Below are 19134 nucleotides of genomic sequence, written 5' to 3'. Positions count from 1 at the left end.
CAGGAAAACAACTAAGTAAAGTGGAGATAGGCAACCTTCCGGAAAAATAATTCAGGATAATGATAGTGAAGATGATCCAGGATCTTGGAAAAAGAGTGGAGGCAAGGATCGAGAAGATGCAAGAAATGTTTAATAAAGACCTAGAAGAACTAAAGAAAAAACAAACAGAGATGAACAATATAATAACTGAAATGAAAAAGACCCCAGAAGGAATTAATAGCAGAATAAGTGAGGCAGAAGAACGGATAAGTGATCTCGAAGACAGAGTGGTGGAAATCACTGCTGCAGAACAAAATAAAGAAAAAAGAATGAAAAGAAATGAAGACAGTCTAAGAGACTTCTGGGATAACATTAAATGCACCAACATTCGCATTATAGGGGTCCCAGAGGAAGAAGAGAGAGAGAAAGGACCTGAGAAAATATTTGAAGAGATAAATCCTAAAAAATTCCCTAACATGGGAAAGGAAACAGTCACCCAAGTCCAGGAAGCACAGAGTCCCAGTCAGGATAAACCCAAGGAGGAACATGCTGAGACACACAGTAATCAAACTGACAAAATTAAAGACAAAGAAAAAATATTAAAAGCAACAAGGGAAAAATGACAAACAACATACAAGGGAATCCCCATGAAGTTATCAGTTGATTTTTCAGCAGAAACTCTGCAGGCCAGAAGGGAGTGGCATGATACATTTAAAGCAATGAAAGGGAAAAAACTACAACTAAGAATACCCTACCCAGCAAGGTTCTCACTCAGATTTGACAGAGAAATCAAAAGCTTCACAGACAAGCAAAAGCTAAGAGAGTTCAGCACCACCAGACCAGCTTTGCAACAAATGCTAAAGGAACTTCTCTAGGCAGGGAAGACACCAGCAGCTTAAAACAATCTTGTACATACATAGACTGCTATATCAAAACTGCATGGGAACAGCAAACACAAAAACTACTACTACTACTACTACACACACACACACACACACACACACACTCTCTCTCTCTCTCTCTCTCTCTCTCTCTCTCTCTCTCTCTCTCTCTCACACACACACAGAAAAAGCAACCTGAACACAACACTAAGGATGGTCATCAAACCACAGAAGAGAACCAGAGAGGAAGGGAAGAAAAAAGACCTACAAAAACAAACCCCAAACAATTAAGAAAACAGCAATAGGAACTTACACATTGATAATTACCTTAAATGTAAATGGATTAAATGCTCCAACTGAAAGACACAGACTGGCTGAATAAATACAAAAAGAAGACCCATATATATGCTGTCTATAACAGACCAACTTCAGACCTAGGGACACATACAGACTGAAAGTGAGGGGATGGAAAAAGGTATTCCACACAAATAGAGATCAAAAGAATGCTGAAGTAGCAATACTCATATCAGCCAAAGTACACTTTAAAATAAAGACTGTTATAAGAGACAAAGAAGGACACTACATAATGATCAAGGGATCAATCCAATTATAAATATATATGCACTCAACATAGGAGCACATCAATATATAAGGCAAATACTAACAGCCATAAAGGGAGAAATCAACAGTAACACAATAAGAGTTGGGGACTTTAACACCCCACTCTCAGCAATGCACAGATCACCCAGACAGAAAATTAATAAGGAAACACAGGCCTTAAATGATACATTAGACCAGATGGACTTAATTGATATTTATAGAGCATTCCATCTAAAATCAGCAAATTTCACATTCTTCTCATGCACACACGGAACATTCTCCAGGATTGACCACATGCTGGGCCTTAAAGAGAATCTTGGTAAATTTAAGAAAACTGAAATCATATCAAGCATCTTTTCCAACCACAATGTTATGAGATTAGAAATAAACTAAAAGAAAAAAAACTGTAAAAAAGCACAAACATATGGAGGCCACAAAACATGCTACTAAACAACCAATGGATCACTGAAGAAATCAAAGAGGAAGTCAAAAAATACCTAGAGACAAATGAAAATGAAAGCAAAGATCCAAAACCTATGGGATGCAGCAAAGGTAGTTCTAAGAGGGAAGTTTATAGCAATACAGTATTACCTCAGGAAAAAAGAAAAATCTCAAATAAACAACCTAACCTTACATTTAAAGCAACTAGAGAAAGAAGAACAAGCAAAACCTAAAGTCAGTAGAAGGAAAGAAAATATAAAGACCAGAGCAGAAATAAATGAAATAGAGATGAAGAAAACAATAGCAAAGATCAATGAAACTGAAAGCTGGCTCTTTGAGAAGATAAACAAAATTGATAAACCATTAGCCAGACTCATCAAGAAAAAGAGGAAGAGGACTCAAATCGATAAAATTAGAAATGAAAAAGAAGTTACAACAGATACTGCAGAAATACAAAGCATCCTAAGAGACTACTACAAGCAACTATATGCCAATAAAATAGACAATCTGGAAGAAATGGACAAATTCCTAGAAAGGTACAATCTCCCAAGACTGACCAGGAAGAAATAGGAAATATGAACAGACTGATCACAAGTACTCAAATTGAAACTGTGATAAAAAAAACTCCCAATAAACAAAAGTCCAAGACCAGATAGCTTCACAGGTGAATTCTTTGAAACATTTAGAAAAGAGCTAACACCTATCTTTCTGAAATCGTTCCAAAAAATTGCAGATGGAGGAAACGCCCAAACTCATTGTATGAGGCCACCATCACCCTGATACCAAAACCAGACAAAGATATCACAAAAAAAGAAAATTACAGGCCAATATCACAGATGAACATAATAAAAATCCTCAAAATACTAGCAATCTGAATCTAACAGTACATTAAAAGGATCATACACCATGATCAAGTAGGATTCCTCCCAGGGATACAAGGAGTTTTTAATATCCGTAAATCAATCAATGTGATATAAGAACAAATTGAAGAGTAAAAACCATATGATCATCTTAATAGATGCAGAAAAAGTTTTTGACAAAATTCAACACCCATTTATGATAAAAAAAACTCTCCAGAAAGTGGGCACAGACTGAACATACTTCAACATAATAAAAGCCATATACATAAACCTACAGTTAACATCATACTCAGTGGTAAAAAGCTAAAAGCATTTCCTCTAAGATCAGGAACAAGACAAGGATGTCCGCTTTTGCCACTTTTATTCAACATAGTTTCGGAAATCCTAGCTATGGCAATCAGAAAATAAATAAATAAATAAAAGGAACCCAAATTGGAAAAGAAGAAGTTAAACTGTCACTGTCTGCAGATGATATGATACTATATGTATAAAATCCTAAAGACGTTACCAGAAAACTACTAGAGCTCATCAATGAATTTGGTAAAGTCGCAGGCTACAAAATTAATACACAGAAATCTCTTGCATTTCTATACACTAACAACAAAAGGTCAGAAAGAGAAATTCAAGAAACAATCCCACTTAACATCACATCAAAAAGAATAATATATGTAGAAATAAACCTACTTAAGGAGACAAAAGACCTGTACTCTGAAAACTGTAAGATGCTGATGAAAGAAATCAAAGATGACACAAACAGATGGAAAGATATACCACATTCTTGGATCGAGAGAATCATTATTGTCAAAATGACTATACTACCCAAGGCAATCTACAGATTCAATGCAATTCCTATCAAATTACCAATAGCATTTTTCACAGAACTAAAACAAACAATCTTAAAATATGTATGGAGACACAAGAGACCCCTAATAGCCAAAGCAATCTTGAGAAAGAAAATAGGAACTGGAAGAATCAGGCACCCTGACTTCAGTCTATACTACAAAGCTCTAGTCATCGGAACAGTATGGTACTGACACAAAAATAGAACTATAGATCAATGAAACAGGATAGAAAGCCCAGAGATAAACCCATGTACCTATGGTCAATTAATCTATAATAAAAGAGGTAAGACTACACAATGGAGGAAAGACAGTCTCTTCAATAAGTGGTGCTGGGAAAACTGGACAGCTACATGTAAAAAAATGAAATTATAACAGTCTTTTAACACCATACACAAAAATAAACTCAGAATGGATTAAAGACCTAAATGTGAGACTGGACACTGCAAAACTCTTAGAGGAAAACACAGGCAGAACACTCTCTGACATAAATCGCAGCAATATCTTTTTCAATCCATCTCCCAGAGTAATGGAAATAAAAACAAAAATAAATAAATGGGACCTAATTAAACTTAAGAGCTTTTGCCAGCAAAGGAAACCACAAACAAAATGAAAAGACAATCAGAGATTGCAAGAAAATATTTGCAAATGATGTGACTGACAAGGGATCTGTCTCCAAAATTTACAATCAGCTCATGCGGCTTAATATCATCAAAACCAACAACCCAATCGACAAATGGGCAGAAGACCTAAATAGATATTTCTCCAAAGAAGACATACAGATGGCCAAGAGGCACATGAAGATATTCAACATCACTAATTATTAGAGAAATGCAAATCAAAACTACAATATTACCTCACATAATCAGGCCATCATCAAAAAATCCACAAACAATAAATGTTGAAGAGGGTGTGGAGAGAAGGAAACCCTCCCACACTGTTGGTGGGAATATAAACTGATGCAGCCACTCTGGAGAACAGTATGGAGGTTCCCTAAGAAACTAAAAACAGAGCTAGCATACGATCCTGCAATTCCCACTCCTGGGCATATACCTGTACAAAAACATGGTCTGGAAGGATACATGCACCCCAATGTTCATTGCAGCGCTGTTTACAGTAGCCAAGACATGGAAGCAAACTAAATGTCCATTAACAGAAGAATGGATAAAGAAGATGTGGTACATATATACAATGGATTATTACTCAGCCATTAAATAGAATGAAATAATGCCATTTGCAGCAACATGGATGGACCTAGAGATTGTCATACTGAGTGAAGTAAGTCAGACAGAGAAAGAGAAATATAGTATGATATTGCTTATATGCAGAATCTAAAAAAAAAAAATGATACAAATGAACTTATTTACAAAACAGAAACAGACTTGTAGACTTAGAGAAGGAACTTATGCTTACCAAGGGGGGAAGAATGGGGGAGGAGGAATACTTAGGGAGTTTGGGATTTCCATGTACACACTGCTATATTTAAAATGGATAACCAACAAGGACCTACTGTATAGCACAGGGAACTCTGTTCAATATTCTGTAACAACCTAATTGGGAAAAGAATTCGAAACAGAATAGATACATGTATAACTGAATCACTTTGTTGTATACCTGAAACTAACACAGCATTGTTAATCAACTATACTCCAATATAAAATAAAATGTTAAAAAAATATATCCTGTGATAAACCATAATGGAAAGGAATATGAAAAAGAATGTATATGTATGTATAACTGAATCACTTTGCTGTGTAGTAGAAATTAACACAACATTGTAAATCAACTATACTTCAATAAAATAAAAAAAAAAAAAGAAAGGACAAGTGGAAGCTCTGTGTTTGAACTTTGCCAGACTCTATAGCCTATATGCCTCTTCCTTTGGCTGATTTTAATCTGTGTCCCTTAGCTGTAATAAACCATAACTATGAGTTTAACAACTTTCAATGAGTTCTGTGAGTCCTTCTAGTGAATTACCAAAACTAAAGGTGGTCTTGGGGACTCCGAATTTGCAATTGGTGTCAAACATGAGGGCAGTCTTGTGGACTGTGCCACTGACACATGGCAAATTCATATAAGATCTCATCTTTTATATTAATCCTAGGGAATGGAGTTAAGAGATAGAAAACCTAGGCTTGTTGAGGTTTAGTAACTTACCAAGCTTGCTCAGACAGACAACCTCGGAGCTGGGACTCAGGAACAAATCTTCCAACTATAAAGTCCCGTGCTCTTGCCACTGTACCACACTGTCTTTCATGATACAGCCATCTGAATATACAAATACTGCTCAATGCGAAGCTTCACAAAGGCATTATTAAGTAAAATGCTTTACCATCTGATGTAATCTCTCCTTCTTCCATGCTATCAGACATTACAACTTCCTCCTCAGTGTCTTCTTCAAAAGATGAAAGGTCACTGGTGTGGACAGAGCTAACTGTGATGTCTGTAAGTCCATCCACATCAGAATCTATCAAAGAGAAATCTTCAAGAAGGAAATATAACAGAAAATAAATCATCTTGTTATATAAGAATACACACAGCACCCAATTCCTAAATTACATTTAAAATTTTCTGGTTTAAATACTGTCAAAGAACTTCAACTTCAGAAATAATCCCTCACCATTAGTAACCAATATCAAATAAGGTACAGTTGTTTGCAGAAAATACAAAGGCAAATTATCCTGTAAAATTAACGAAACTCGTAATTCATGGTCTGAATGATATAAACAAAGGAAATTTTAAGTAAGGAACTGAAATATTTACTATCTAATAATTTAAAGATTATGAATTAAGCTTGGAATAATGTATATGAATAAATTACGAGTTACATAATAAGGTTTAGAACTTCTCTGTTCATTTACTTTGTGAATTGGTAAATTAGTATAGAAAAGAAATATACAAATGTTTATTGCTCATCTTTTAGCAAAGAGGGTATGAGTTTTCAGGCTTTTAAAACACACGTATCAAATACATTTTATTAAAATTTGAAAGCAAATCTGATGTGCCCCCAATGGACACTCATTTGTTCTTTAAACTATTGTTGATTTTTCCAAATTTTTACCTTCTTTGGTCCCTTCGCTGGTTTTAGCTTTATTATTGTTTTTTTCTGAGGGAAGTTTTGAACACTCTACTTCTTTATCCTTTGCTTGTTTTTCATCTTTTACTTTTTGGACATCTTCACTCCTTTTTGAGTGATCAAATTTCTTTTCAGCCTTTTCCTTCTTTTCTTTCTTTCTTTCTCCCTTTTCATTGCTATCTGGCTTCTTTTCACCTTTGTCTGTTGATTTATTTTTTTGGTCACTGCTTTCTTGTTGAACATCCTTATTTAGCAGAACTGAACTATTACTTTCTTTTATGTGATTTTTAATTTCTTCAACTGGACAAGGGAGATCACTAAATTCTTCAGACTTAGGGACTGTTTCCTGTCCTTCCCCTGCAGAGTCAGGTGTAGATTTTTCTTTATCAGCCGTGTCCTCTGAAGTTCTCTCTTTCTCAACAGTAGTCTCAGTGCTTGGCTGAGACGGGAGTTTTTTGGATATTCTCTCACTGGTCTTTGCATTTGACATTTCTGTCGAAGCCCTGGCAGCACTAGCTTCTTGGTTAAGAGAAGTGATGGTTTCCAAGATTGACATGGCATCACTGGCCACATTCGCACTGGCCCCAGGGGCAGGGACACCTTCGAGGGAAAGACATGTTTTAGAATAAATTTATGCAGAAGGTAAACCCCTCTGCTGAATCAAGGCCACTTGCCACTGTCATCTTTACATGACACATCACCTTTAGACTTTCAGGTACTGGTGCTAGTACTTAACACATTCTAAATTCTCTACCTCTGTAATACAGTATATTAGGAAAGGCACCAGCAAATGTGATACTAGTCTAGTTCTCAGAAAAAGGATGTGTTTTCTAATTATTTTAATTATCCCCTCTATTGAAACACACACACACACACACACACACACACACACAAACAGTACATTACTAAAATGCTCATCATTAAAAAAAAAATGTTATGCCAGTTGAAGAATCTGGGTAATAATTAAAATAAATATAATTTCACTAGAGTAGCCAAATAAATAAATGTTTTAAAGAACTAAATACCCCTAACTTGATACTCAGTTCAAGAAGGAAAGCAATGGAACTGACCAAGAGTAAAAGCAAAGCACCTTGTGTAACGATGGAAGAGTCTGGTTTCTCATCATCGGGGGCTGTGCTGCCACCTGTTTCCTCTTTGTGATTTAGCGTGGCCAAAAACTCATGCACAGCTTTCTCCACCTGAGGTCTGAATGTGTGGTTAATCTTTGGATCCACAACCTGAGAAATAATTCTGTCAATACCAGACTCCAACATTCCTGATCTGAAACACAGGGTAATTTACAGAAAGGTGAAAAAGATAATACTACATTATTTGCATTAATTACTTTTAAGTAAAGCCATATCTATTACATATATGTTCAACCTTAAATTGCCTCCAATCCATTCATTTGGAATATACAGAAAGAATACACAAAAGAAAATACGTTTCACAATACAGTGGCATTTAATACATCATACTGCAAAAAAATATGTAAACTTCCCACCACTGTGTCACCAGTGGCAATACTGAGGCAGACAGAACAAAAGCAAAACAAAATACCCTTAGAACTAGACACAGCACATTACCTAAAGACCAGGCTTGTAGGTGATGCTTATCTTACCTCAATCATGCCCATGGCTTATCTCACTAAATGACCTTAGTGATCATTTAGTGATAGGAATAAATGATGATTAAAGCTGAGCTCTGGGTATAAAATAAATCTATGGATTCTGCAACCTCTTTTTTTTTTTTTACCAGAAAAATGTACGCCTCTTGTAAGTATTAGAGCCTCCAGGAAAACTGAATAATATAAACAAAGTATAATTTTACCAAACTTACAAAAAAGGAAAAGAAAAAGAAAAAGAAAGAAAACTTTAAAAGAACAAAAATAAAACTTAAGATTTCTGGCCTTCTTTTTATTATCTTCTTGCTATAAAAACTAAATGATGTATTCATTCAACAATTATGTTACGAGTGGCATCTACACAACAGGCACCATGCTAGCCACTGGGCCACTACAAATCAGATCTGGTCCCTGTTCTGGTGGGAGAGAGAGACACAAACAAAATACAACATGATAGGCACTAGAACACACCATACACTGTAGGAAAAAAGTAGGATATTATTATTATTAGCTATGTCTGAGATTATTTGCGAAAGCTTTCCTAAGGAAAGCTTGATTTCCAGAGAAGAGAAGGGGAAGAAAGTGCACAAAGAAATATCATACATAAGAGACAGAGGAGCAAAAGGGACAGTAAAGTCTGAAACGTGCAGAAAATCACAAAGGTGTCTGAGCAAAATAAGATGACATGAATTTATCTGAAGAAACACACTTCCACCTTGTCCCTTTCTAACAAAGAACTTGAGGAGTCACAGTTCCCTGGATAGAGTTGGGAGAGTGGGGTGCTGGTCTTCTACAGCTCCGAGGCCTCACGCTCTCCCTGCATAGTGGGTGAGGTGTCTCTCCTTATACTTTGCAATGCTATTTCTGAGTGCAGCGCTGTCTGGAGTGTAGGATGGCTGTGATTTTCATTTCCTGAGGCACCTCGCAGCCCTGGGATACTATAATTCCACTTATGTGGACCATAGAGAAAAATGAGTCAACACTGCCCGAAGTAGGTAACCTGCTTTCTAAAGTTCTAAGATATAATACAAAAAACAAAAAAAAGGCAAATCCTGAAAACATTGTTGTTACGTCTTAGAGGTGTCTTTAAAATGTAGCAGGTGGAAAAGAAGCAATGACAAGCAATCTGAAAAATGTTTTGATTTAAGGCACAAGCACAAAGGCACAAAATAAAACCCACCCACCTCCAAATTACTGCTTCAGTCTCTTTCCCTGATGCCTATGTTCTGGGCCCTGGTGTACTTTAGTCTACTCTCACTCAGAGGTCAGCCCTGATCTTAAAAATGTATATGTATAGCTGATTCACTTTGTTATACAGCAGAAACTAACACAGCATTGTAAAGCAATTATACTCCAATGAAGATGTTAAAGGAAAAACAAAAACAAAAACGGAAGCCAGTGCTAGCGACCACATTGCTCTTCGTGGGCTCACTTCATTGAGGTGTGGCCAGAGCTGCCTCACCAGAGGGAGGAGAAGCCACACTTCTAGGTTCAAGGGCAAAGCCAAAATGCCAGCAGCTGGCACTGTCTTGGTTAAAGCTACTTCCTTGTCTTCCTTTTAAACACTGTACAGTTAAGGTCATTATTTCTGAGCTCCCTAGCATTTTTAGGTTTTGTTGTATAAACGAATGCATAAATAGAATAAAATAAAACTTTTTTCCGTCTATTGAGTTGGCAGACTGGCTATTAAACTGAACCATCCAAAACTGCTGATATTAGAGTATTTTGTCCTACAAAAATGGCAATTGTAGATGGTTCAATCTAATAGAGTCAACTGAGTATTTCTCAAAGTATATGTAAGAAAAACTGTCTGACATTGTATTTATAGGTGATAGTCCATCCCTATACCATTAGTTAGACACAACTAGTCTTTTAAGAAACTTTTAACATGTTATTTAAGAGACATAAATTTACTAATGGAATTTAAATAAGAGAACAGTTCTATTAAAAATAAATAAGAGAGCTAGAAGAAAATATACAGATATCCCAGTAAGAGCAATGCCTATATTACCCAAGAGACAGCTATTTCCCCTGTTATAAAACGTCTCTAGAGGAGAGTCCTCATCACCCATAGGTGGACTGCTCTAGTGTTAATTGCTGACAGTCACAAGAACCCTCTACTGATGTGTCCAGCAATCCCTCACCAAACAAGATTCTGTGAAAACAATGCCTTATATTGGTACAACAATTTTAAGTGCTTGATTTTACACGGGCACGACTGAGTTTAGTTCCCTTTGAAGAACAAAATAAATGACTGCTTCCCTACTTTATAGGTTCTGTATGCTAAGGAGTAAATTCCAGGAAATTTGCCTTCCATTTAGTCTCTCAATATATGGAAAAAAAAAAAAAAGAATCCAAGACTCTACCCTTGCACTTTTAAAGCAATGTTTTCCTTTGTGAGAGGGAAGCAGATATGCAAATTGTTGCCTGACAGTGCTCTGCAAGTGTGGACAGTGTCAGTAAGCTTCCCTCCCCCATCCCACCCTTAGCCTCCCATCCCCCTACTATTTTGGTTATTGTTCTCCTGAAGGTCTGGAAGTGAGTAATCACCCCCACCCCAGGCCTGCCACCCAACAGGAAAGGCTTTGACTTTTTCCCAAAAGGTATTATTATGCAGCCCTCTAATGGCATCTTTCACCTTACCTGGATTCTTTTATAGGTTCCTGAACATCCTTTAAAATGCAGACAACAAAGCTATTGTCAAATTTCCCTCTTCTCTTATTTACTAGGACACAGAGTCTGAGCCCCCAGGTTCCTAGTATCTAGTATTACCTGTGGCTAAATGGGTCTTTGAGTCAGAGTGTAAAGTTTTATTTGTGGGGCTTCCTGTGGGTGGAACTATCAATGGAGTAGCACACTAGGTAGGTGTGCAAGGTTCCTGAGGGACAAGAGGGAATTAAGAGGTAACAGCTATAGGGACTTCCCTGGTGAAGCAGTCATTAAGAGTCCACCTGCCAATGCAGGAGTCATGGATTTGATCCCTGGTCTGGGAGGATCTCACAAGCTGCAGAGCAGCTGAGCACGTGTGCCACAACTACTGAAGTCCGTGCACCTAGAGCCCGTGCTCTGCAACAAGAGAAGCCATCGCCATGAGAAGCCCGCACGTCGCAAGGAAGAGTAACCCCCGCTCGCCGCAACTAGAGAAAGCCCATGCGCAGCAACGAAGACCCAACACAGCCAAAAATAAGTTAAATAAATAAATAAATAAATAAAAGATGTAACAGCTGTAAAAACATTTGTCTGTTTAAAAGCCACATTTTGTAAATATTTGTCAAGGCAGGGAGACTAATGCAGTTTTTAAACAATGTAGTCACTTTTTTGGGGTGTGAAGCAGGGAGAGAAGGTCCAAGTCTTCTTGTCTTGTCACATATTTATATTCAAGAACAAGATAATATTGTTAATCTGCTTTTGGGGGAATAAATATGATTTTTTTAGGTCCCTCTAACCATTCCAGCTTTTCACTCTCTTTATGTTTACCAAAAAATGACTCCGACATGTCTAAATGCACTTCTCCCACCTTTTCTGGATATGTCATCATTAAAAAGCACAGGTAAAATCACAGTAAAATGCAAGTAAAAAGACAAAAGAAAAGGAGAGGGGCAATATTAGAACACACAAGACACAGTCTCAAATCAGGGGAAAATGTTTTAATCTCAGTGACCTTTGATGTCTTTATTTGTAAATCAGGCATAATAAACCCTGCTCTTTTAGGGCCAAGAGAATAACTGTGAATGTAACTGTATAGGATATACTTACCTATCTGGCATTAACCATCTATTCATATCATATCTAGAGGGTTTTTTTTTTTTTTTGAAGTCACGCTGTCATTCCCTTCCCTCAATATTTCCAAAGGTCTACAGGAGAAATCAGACTGTTAAATTTATGGGAGAAATGTGAAGTGATTAGCACCTACTCTAAAATCACACTGTATCATAATATAAAGTAGCCACACCAAACTTGACAAAATTATCACCAGGTGAACAAACTTCTGCACCATGTCTCTGCTTTCAGGCAAAGTATATGGTGACATTCTCAAGCCCTTGTAGAAACTCTGCAATTCTGAGGCTTACTTGAGCACTTGCTGTCGAATATTGTTTCTTAGCTGGTTCTTATTGAGGTGCGGACTCCACGTATGAGTTGCTAAGTGGTTTGCAACAAAGTTGTCAACACGTTGTCTCAGATTCTGATAGGCAGGCTAGAACGAAAAAAGACATAAATGTTAAAAATCTCCATTGTTATACAATATCGATAGCCTCAGGAATTTGAGTATCTTTAACAGTGTTAAACATTTCTTAGATTACAGTGTCAATGTGGCAACAAAGTTTCACAGCTTACGACAATCCTGCTTTAAGATAATTTCAGAGTCATTCAAATACCATTTATTTTGTCTAAGACAATACGTTTGGAGATGAGGACTACAAAGAAGACAGACATACCTTCTATTTACAGACAAGGGACTAGAAAATAAGATACCAATAAGTGTTACTGTTAGATGATTTGGAGCAAAGAAAGGGAGAAGAGCAGAGAAAGTAAGCCTTCATTGAGAACGTGGCACCTGAGTTTCACAACACAGCTGGGACCAGGAAAGGCAGGCCTTGCAGGTACACCCAACAATATAAGAGCAAGTAGATGAGAAAACGTGGGGTCAGGAGCATTAGGGAGCCCACCACATTGTTAAATCCAATTTGGATGCAGAAGAGACTATAAAAAAGCAGAGAAATGAAGTTGGAGACAGAGCTTGGGGCCAGGGCCTGGAAGGATCTAGGGACCTGTATACAAAGTCTGGAATTATGGGATAGAGAACAGGAACCCACAACACATATAAGCAGAGTGATATGTGATAGCTGAGCTTTCTGATGAAAACTTTCTGATAAATTAAAAGCTTTCTGATAAAGCTTTTAATCTTCCTACGGTGAAAGAGTAAACAGACACAAAATATACTCAGGAAAGGATGCAATGACTAGAATAACAAAGGTCTGTACTGGGGTGGCAAAAACGGGCTGAAAGACATGGATTCAAGAGAAATTATGAAGTGGCAACCACTGGAGCTAGGCATTAAGTTTGATGTAGGTCACCAGTTCGTAACTGGAAGCAATTGTTGCCCCCCTCCCCCCCGGGGTGGGGGGGTACATCAGGCAACATCTGGAGACATTTTTGATTCTCACAGCTGAGGGGAGTTGCTTTCGGCATCCAGTGTGTCGAGGGCAGGGATGCTGCTGAATATCCTACAGTGCACAGGACAGACTCCCACAACAAAGAACTATCCAGCCCCAAATATCAGCTGTGCTAGAGCTGAGCACTCCTGACATAAGGGAAGCAGGAGAGAGGACACATACTATGTCATCTCATCCTAAAAGGATGCTGCCTAGAAGGAATGTTTGACCACTCAGTCAGGACTGCATGCTTCGTTCCTCCAAGCTGTCCCCCACATGTCATGCTGTTCATATCTTTCTTTTATGTGGCTCTTAACGTAGATGAGTTTGAGTGTTCCGAATGATTTTAAGCAAAACTGTACAGCCTCGTCTTCTGCTATCTGCTCCCTTACCCTTCAAAGCTAATTCTCTAGTGATAAGTTCTCATGCCTTCAATCTTGCTTTCACTTTTGGAGTTCACCCAAATCTGTGAAGTCAGCCTGACACCCAAGGTAGGCTTCCGTGGCCCTTCTCCCACGTACCAACTATCTCCTATACATACTGTCATTCAAGTAATTCTTGTGTTGTACTATATTTTGGGGAGGGGGGAATATTTATCTCCCTACTGAAATGTAAGCCTGTTCCTTCCACTCTTTCAATCTTTGTTTCCACACACCTTTCCACACTGCTAGGCAGATAAGCAACTGAAAAGTCATTGTCAGGTGAGATGACTGGGTAACTATCTAGGTAACACAGATGATAAAGATTTTATCCCTCTGTGACACCCCTTCATCTCTTCCAATTTCCAGACTTTTGCTAATACCTATGTTCAATCCTACCAAAAATGGTCTCACGATCATTTTTCATGTTCTTCTCCATTTATCCAAAACCAATGTGAATGAAAATTAATTTTCTCCCCAATGATTCTAAAACATAATTCTTCTTTGCAGTATTCCCAAATCTCAGAAACAGTTAGGCTCAAATATCACAACAAATTTAGCACTCTAGTTGCCCCATAAAACAAGCTTCAATCTGAACTACAACAGGTAATTCTCCTGGTTGCTAAGTTCTACTTTAGGTCAAAAGCCTAGTGACTAGAGAAATATTTTAGATTCCATTACTCTTCTGGGAATAGCTATCTATCTCTTCTTCCTTCTCCAGCGCTCCGCTCTGGGTCAAAAGCCTTGATGTCCTCCTTGCTTCCTTCCTCCCTTTCACTTCCACCCCTCTTCCAAAACCATCAGCAAATCCTGTCAGCATTAGCATCAAAAAACAGCCAGAACCTGACCACTTCCCTCCTGCTTCACTGCCACCACTCTGGTCCAGAGCATTCTCATCTCCTTTCTAGATTATTGTTGCTGACCTCCCTGAGCTACCCTTGTTTATCTGAAGTCTGTTTTCCACAGTGCAGCTAGTGCCAATCTTCTAAGATTAGGGTAACCATATTAATTTATTGTCCAAACCAGATCATGACTGGGTGCAAAGGGGACACTGTTAATAATTATACGAGGTCAAGCTATCTAAAATGAAAGTCAGATCATGTCCTTCTGCTCAACTCCTGCCAGTGGCTTCTCAGCTCCAGTAAGCACCAAACTCTTACAAAGGCTTCCAAGGCCAGACAGATCTGTGAAGGGAGGGAGGGAGGGAGGGGCAATTCTACCTCACCTCCTGTCACTTTCTCCCTCAGTAGGCTCTGCCTGAGGCCTTCCACACTTGCTGTGGTCTCCACCTGGAACCCTCAGCCCTGATAGCTGGACAGCTCCTTCAGTTATGGCTCAAATGTCATCTCATTGAAACCTTCCCTGAACAACTTACTCAAAACACATCAGCAATCCTTTCCACCCTCATCCTGCTTTCTTTCTTCCATAGACCCTCTCACATATTATTTATTGTCTGTTTCTCTCTGCCGGGATTCAAGCTCCATATAAGCAGGGACTTTGTGTTCACTGCTATATCCCTGGCACCTAAAACAATGCCTGGTACATAATAAGTATTTGTTGGGTGAATAAACTTATATACTTCTGTCTTCTATTTTCCTTTTGAATCTAAAAAGAAATAGACAATAATCATAGTGACCAGGAGCCATTTATAACTGAGAAAGTATCCAAAAATTGGCCTCTACCACCTGGGGTGAAAGGTGCCATATTTACTTGGTCAGTGAGCTCCCTGCCTGGGACAGAAAGATGGGCCTCTCTTGATTTTCCCTCCTCATACTCTACTCAGTGCAAAGGGGTCAGAATGGCTTTGTAACCTCTCAGCTTGTTCCAGGGGTCTGGGAACTGGTAGTCTACAGCAGAGGAGCTTCACCATTAGCTGGATCTTATGGCTGCATGTTAATGTGAACATGTGCATTTTCCCTAGTTTTCATTAGACTGTCAAAGCCCTGAGCTTCCCTCCTTCCCGCCCAAGAAATGTTTTAAGACTCCACTTTGAGAGGATCTGGCAGGGATATTACAGATACAGCAATAACACTCAGTGGGGATGGGGATGAAGAAAAAGTTGAGCCTTAGACATTGCAGCCCCCTCACCCCCACCACCAGCATATTAAATTTTCAATCTGCATACACAATAACACACAGATTTGTAGGTTTCTGTGAACAGCAAAGTGAAAATTCTACTTGCTGAATACAAATAACCAGCTTTATTTAGTTGGGTAACATTTACTTGGCCATGTCCTTTGAAAGGAAGGAAGGGAGGGAGGGAGGGAGGGAGGAAGGAAGGAAGGGGCAATAGGCATTATTTTCAAAAAGGTGGTTGTGCATATTCTCTAAAAGTGAGAAAATTACATATCAATACTTCCTACATAGATAAATATCCCCAAGTAAACTGAATTTTCTGTGGTGCAGAAACTCTGACAACTCAAAAAAGGCACATGCCATTTCTGGTCTACAAGGTGGGCCAGAGTTTTTAAAAGGAAAGATGTTCCCACATATCAGGAAGGTTTTCCCAGAGAAGATAAAGGAATTGTGCGCAGTTCACCACAAAGCAATTTTCTCAAACAAACGAGGTTCTTTAGAACAGCTGAACACACTATGAGAAAACCCTCACCCCATCAAAACTCTAAAAGCAGTGAACCAAACCAGACCTAAGGAAAAAAAAAAAAGAAAACAATTGTTTCCAACAGAAGCTTCCTGCTTCACTTGCTTCCAGACCCTACTGGGTTTCCATTCACCTCACTGAGTGCTCCTTCCTGGTGTCCTCTACTCATCCCTTGCAGAACTAGCTAAGTTTACCTGTTCCTGCTAATGCTCCTTTCACTTTGACATTCGGTACAAAATCCCTTCCCCTTCCTAGCCCCTAACTCTTTCTGTACAGGGAACCACCGTGCTGACCTTTCCCTTCTACCACTTACTCTTCGGAACTCACTCTTTTGTCCAGTCCTTCTTCCACTTCACTATCTGCTGCCCCCTCTCCTCCATCCTTTCCTCAGTTTTCTCTGCTCCTCACCCCTCACCCCACCTCCCTTCTCACTTTAGAGAAGTGACTTGGCCTAAGCTACCTAAATCAGTCATCGGTAGAAACAAAAGTCCTGATCTCCCCAGCTCTGCCTCTTCACCCCTGCACCCCTCACAAAGTCCAGCAATGCACACTGCAAATAACTTGATTCATTACCACTTAGTAATTTCTGCAAAGGACAAAGATATGATCCTTGCCAGAAATCTTCGAAAGAAGGCAAAAATAACTTGGATACAACGTAAACGTGGCGGGGGGGGGGGCGTAAATCAGAGATGAAAGCACAGTTAACGTTAATGTTTCCAAAAGAGTCTCGAAAAGAACAGTGACTCCCTCTTGCTCACCTCTACATTTTCCAGCACCTAAGCAGTGCCTGGCACGTTGGAGGTGCTTAACGCTAGTCTGTTAAACGAACGAAAGGCTAAGCGAATGAATGAACACAGCGTGCCTTGCACAGTGCCGGGCACAAAGCAGCAGCTCAGAGAGGAAGCGGCTGCACAGGGAGCTCGGCGGGAGACGCGCCTCAGAGGGGCCTCGGCAGGGGAAGCCAAGGCGCCGCCGGCCCATCGACGAATGTGGAAGACTGCCCATCAAGGCGGCCCGCGGGTCCTCCCCTGTTCCCCCACGCCCGCAGCACCTCGCGCCCCGAACCTTGGTGTCCACGTCGGCCAGGCAGTCCCTGCGGAACTGGTCGAAGAGCCCTTGACTTTTGAGGTGGTTCACGATCATGGCCACGAGCTGCGGGTCCCCGACGCCGGCCCCCGCGCCGCCCGCCCCGCCCGTGCCCGGGCCAGCCCCGGGGCCGGGCGGCGGCGGCGGCGGCTGCGGCTGCGGCGGGGGAGGCGGCGGCGCGGGAGGAGGCGGCTGAGGCTGCGGGTTGGTGGCCATGGCGGTCTGGGCCGGGGAGGGCGCGGGCCCGGGCGGCCGGCGCTCCTGGCAGGCGGCGGCTGCACAGGTCCCGCCGCCTGAGGTAAGCCAACGGGATGTTGTTACGGAACCAGCAGATCAAGGGCAACCCCGGAAGTGAAAGGGAACCGGGGGAAGGGAGGAAAAGGCGGTGACAATAGCAACGAAGGTCCGGCTACGGGGGCCGCGAGGGGCCAGTTACAGCAGCCTCAGACTGCGGGCGCCCTCGCAAGGCTGGGCTGTGTGGGAAGCGGCGGCGGGCGGCGGGCGGCGGGCGGCGGGCGACGGGCTCTGCGCGCGGGTTTTGGGTCTGGAATCCAGGGCAGTCGGGCGTTTGACTCACGCGACCCCCAGGGTCTGGGCGCCGGCTAGCACCTGGCCGGGGCGGGGGAGCGAAACGTTGACCGTTGGTTGGTTACAACCGCGGTGGCGTTTAGGCCTGATGCTGTTGCTCCTGATTCACGGAGCAGTCGAGATCCATAGACGTTCGCATCCGTAGACATGCGAACCGTTGGTAGAACTGCTTAGTCCAAACTCTCCCAGCCCTCTTCGTTCTCAGTCTGTGATCCTGCCCATTTTTCTTCCAGGCAGGTAGCTCCAGGGGCCTCCTGTCTCTCTCCTCCCCGTCCCATCCCGTTTTCTCTTGAGCATCCCGTTGCTCTCAGAGTGCGCCTGTGGTCTAGAACCGGATCCCTCCAGCACTTCCTTCCTATTCGTGAAGACAAACCGCCAGGCTTTTAGTTTTTAGGGTGTTGCTCTTGATTAGTTTGATCAATAAGTAATGCTTGCTTATATAGCACGCACTAGGAGCCAGGCGTGGCGTGTGCATTAATTCACCCAGTCTTTGGAACAGCGCTAAACTAGGTCTTACTATCACTAATTTGCAAATCAGGAAACAGATGCGAGGAGATTAATTGTCCAAGGTTACACAGAGAGCAAACCGCCTGATTCTTGACTGAGTTATCTTTAAAATTATTCTTAGTACACGATCAAAGCAAAATAAATATTACAAATTTTCATAATTATTCAATAGAATGTAAAAGTTATGGGAAAATACATCTCAGTGAAATGGATTTTGTTGCTTTTTAAAATTCATAGATCTGTGGATGAATATGTCTTATTGCTAGAACGGAAAGGATTGAGCAACAATTCTATTCGTATTTCTAGTTTTTATAGCTGTATGACCTGAGAAATTGTGTTCATATAAACAAGTACTATACCTGGGAACGGAGTTTTATTGTAGCAATACTCAATTCTCGATCTCAAAAAATTAGATTTGATGATCTTTGAGCTGGCTGTTCAATTAGTCCTCCTTCAATTTTCTTGAAAACAAAGAATTGAAA

At 40.4% G+C, this 19134-nt stretch overlaps 1 protein-coding gene across 1 annotated transcript in view; it reads right to left on the bottom strand.

Annotated features, from left to right (window-relative positions):
• BOD1L1 (biorientation of chromosomes in cell division 1 like 1) overlaps positions 1-17904 on the bottom strand; it is a 54293-nt gene extending 36389 nt beyond the window's left edge. Inside the window, exons 1-5 of the mRNA XM_065877629.1 lie at positions 17537-17904; positions 12371-12495; positions 7767-7957; positions 6662-7276; positions 5933-6082 (exon numbers count right to left, since the gene is read on the bottom strand). Of these exons, the coding sequence (XP_065733701.1) occupies positions 5933-6082; positions 6662-7276; positions 7767-7957; positions 12371-12495; positions 17537-17773 (1318 nt within the window). The 5' untranslated portion in view covers positions 17774-17904. The remainder of the gene's footprint in view (positions 1-5932; positions 6083-6661; positions 7277-7766; positions 7958-12370; positions 12496-17536) is intronic.
• Positions 17905-19134: the final 1230 nt, after the last annotated feature.

Source organism: Phocoena phocoena, chromosome 5 (assembly GCF_963924675.1).
Source record: "Phocoena phocoena chromosome 5, mPhoPho1.1, whole genome shotgun sequence".
NCBI classification, from domain to species: domain Eukaryota; kingdom Metazoa; phylum Chordata; class Mammalia; order Artiodactyla; family Phocoenidae; genus Phocoena; species Phocoena phocoena.
Note: the sequence above shows the minus strand (reverse complement) of the source record. Positions and strands in the feature narration are given on the sequence as shown.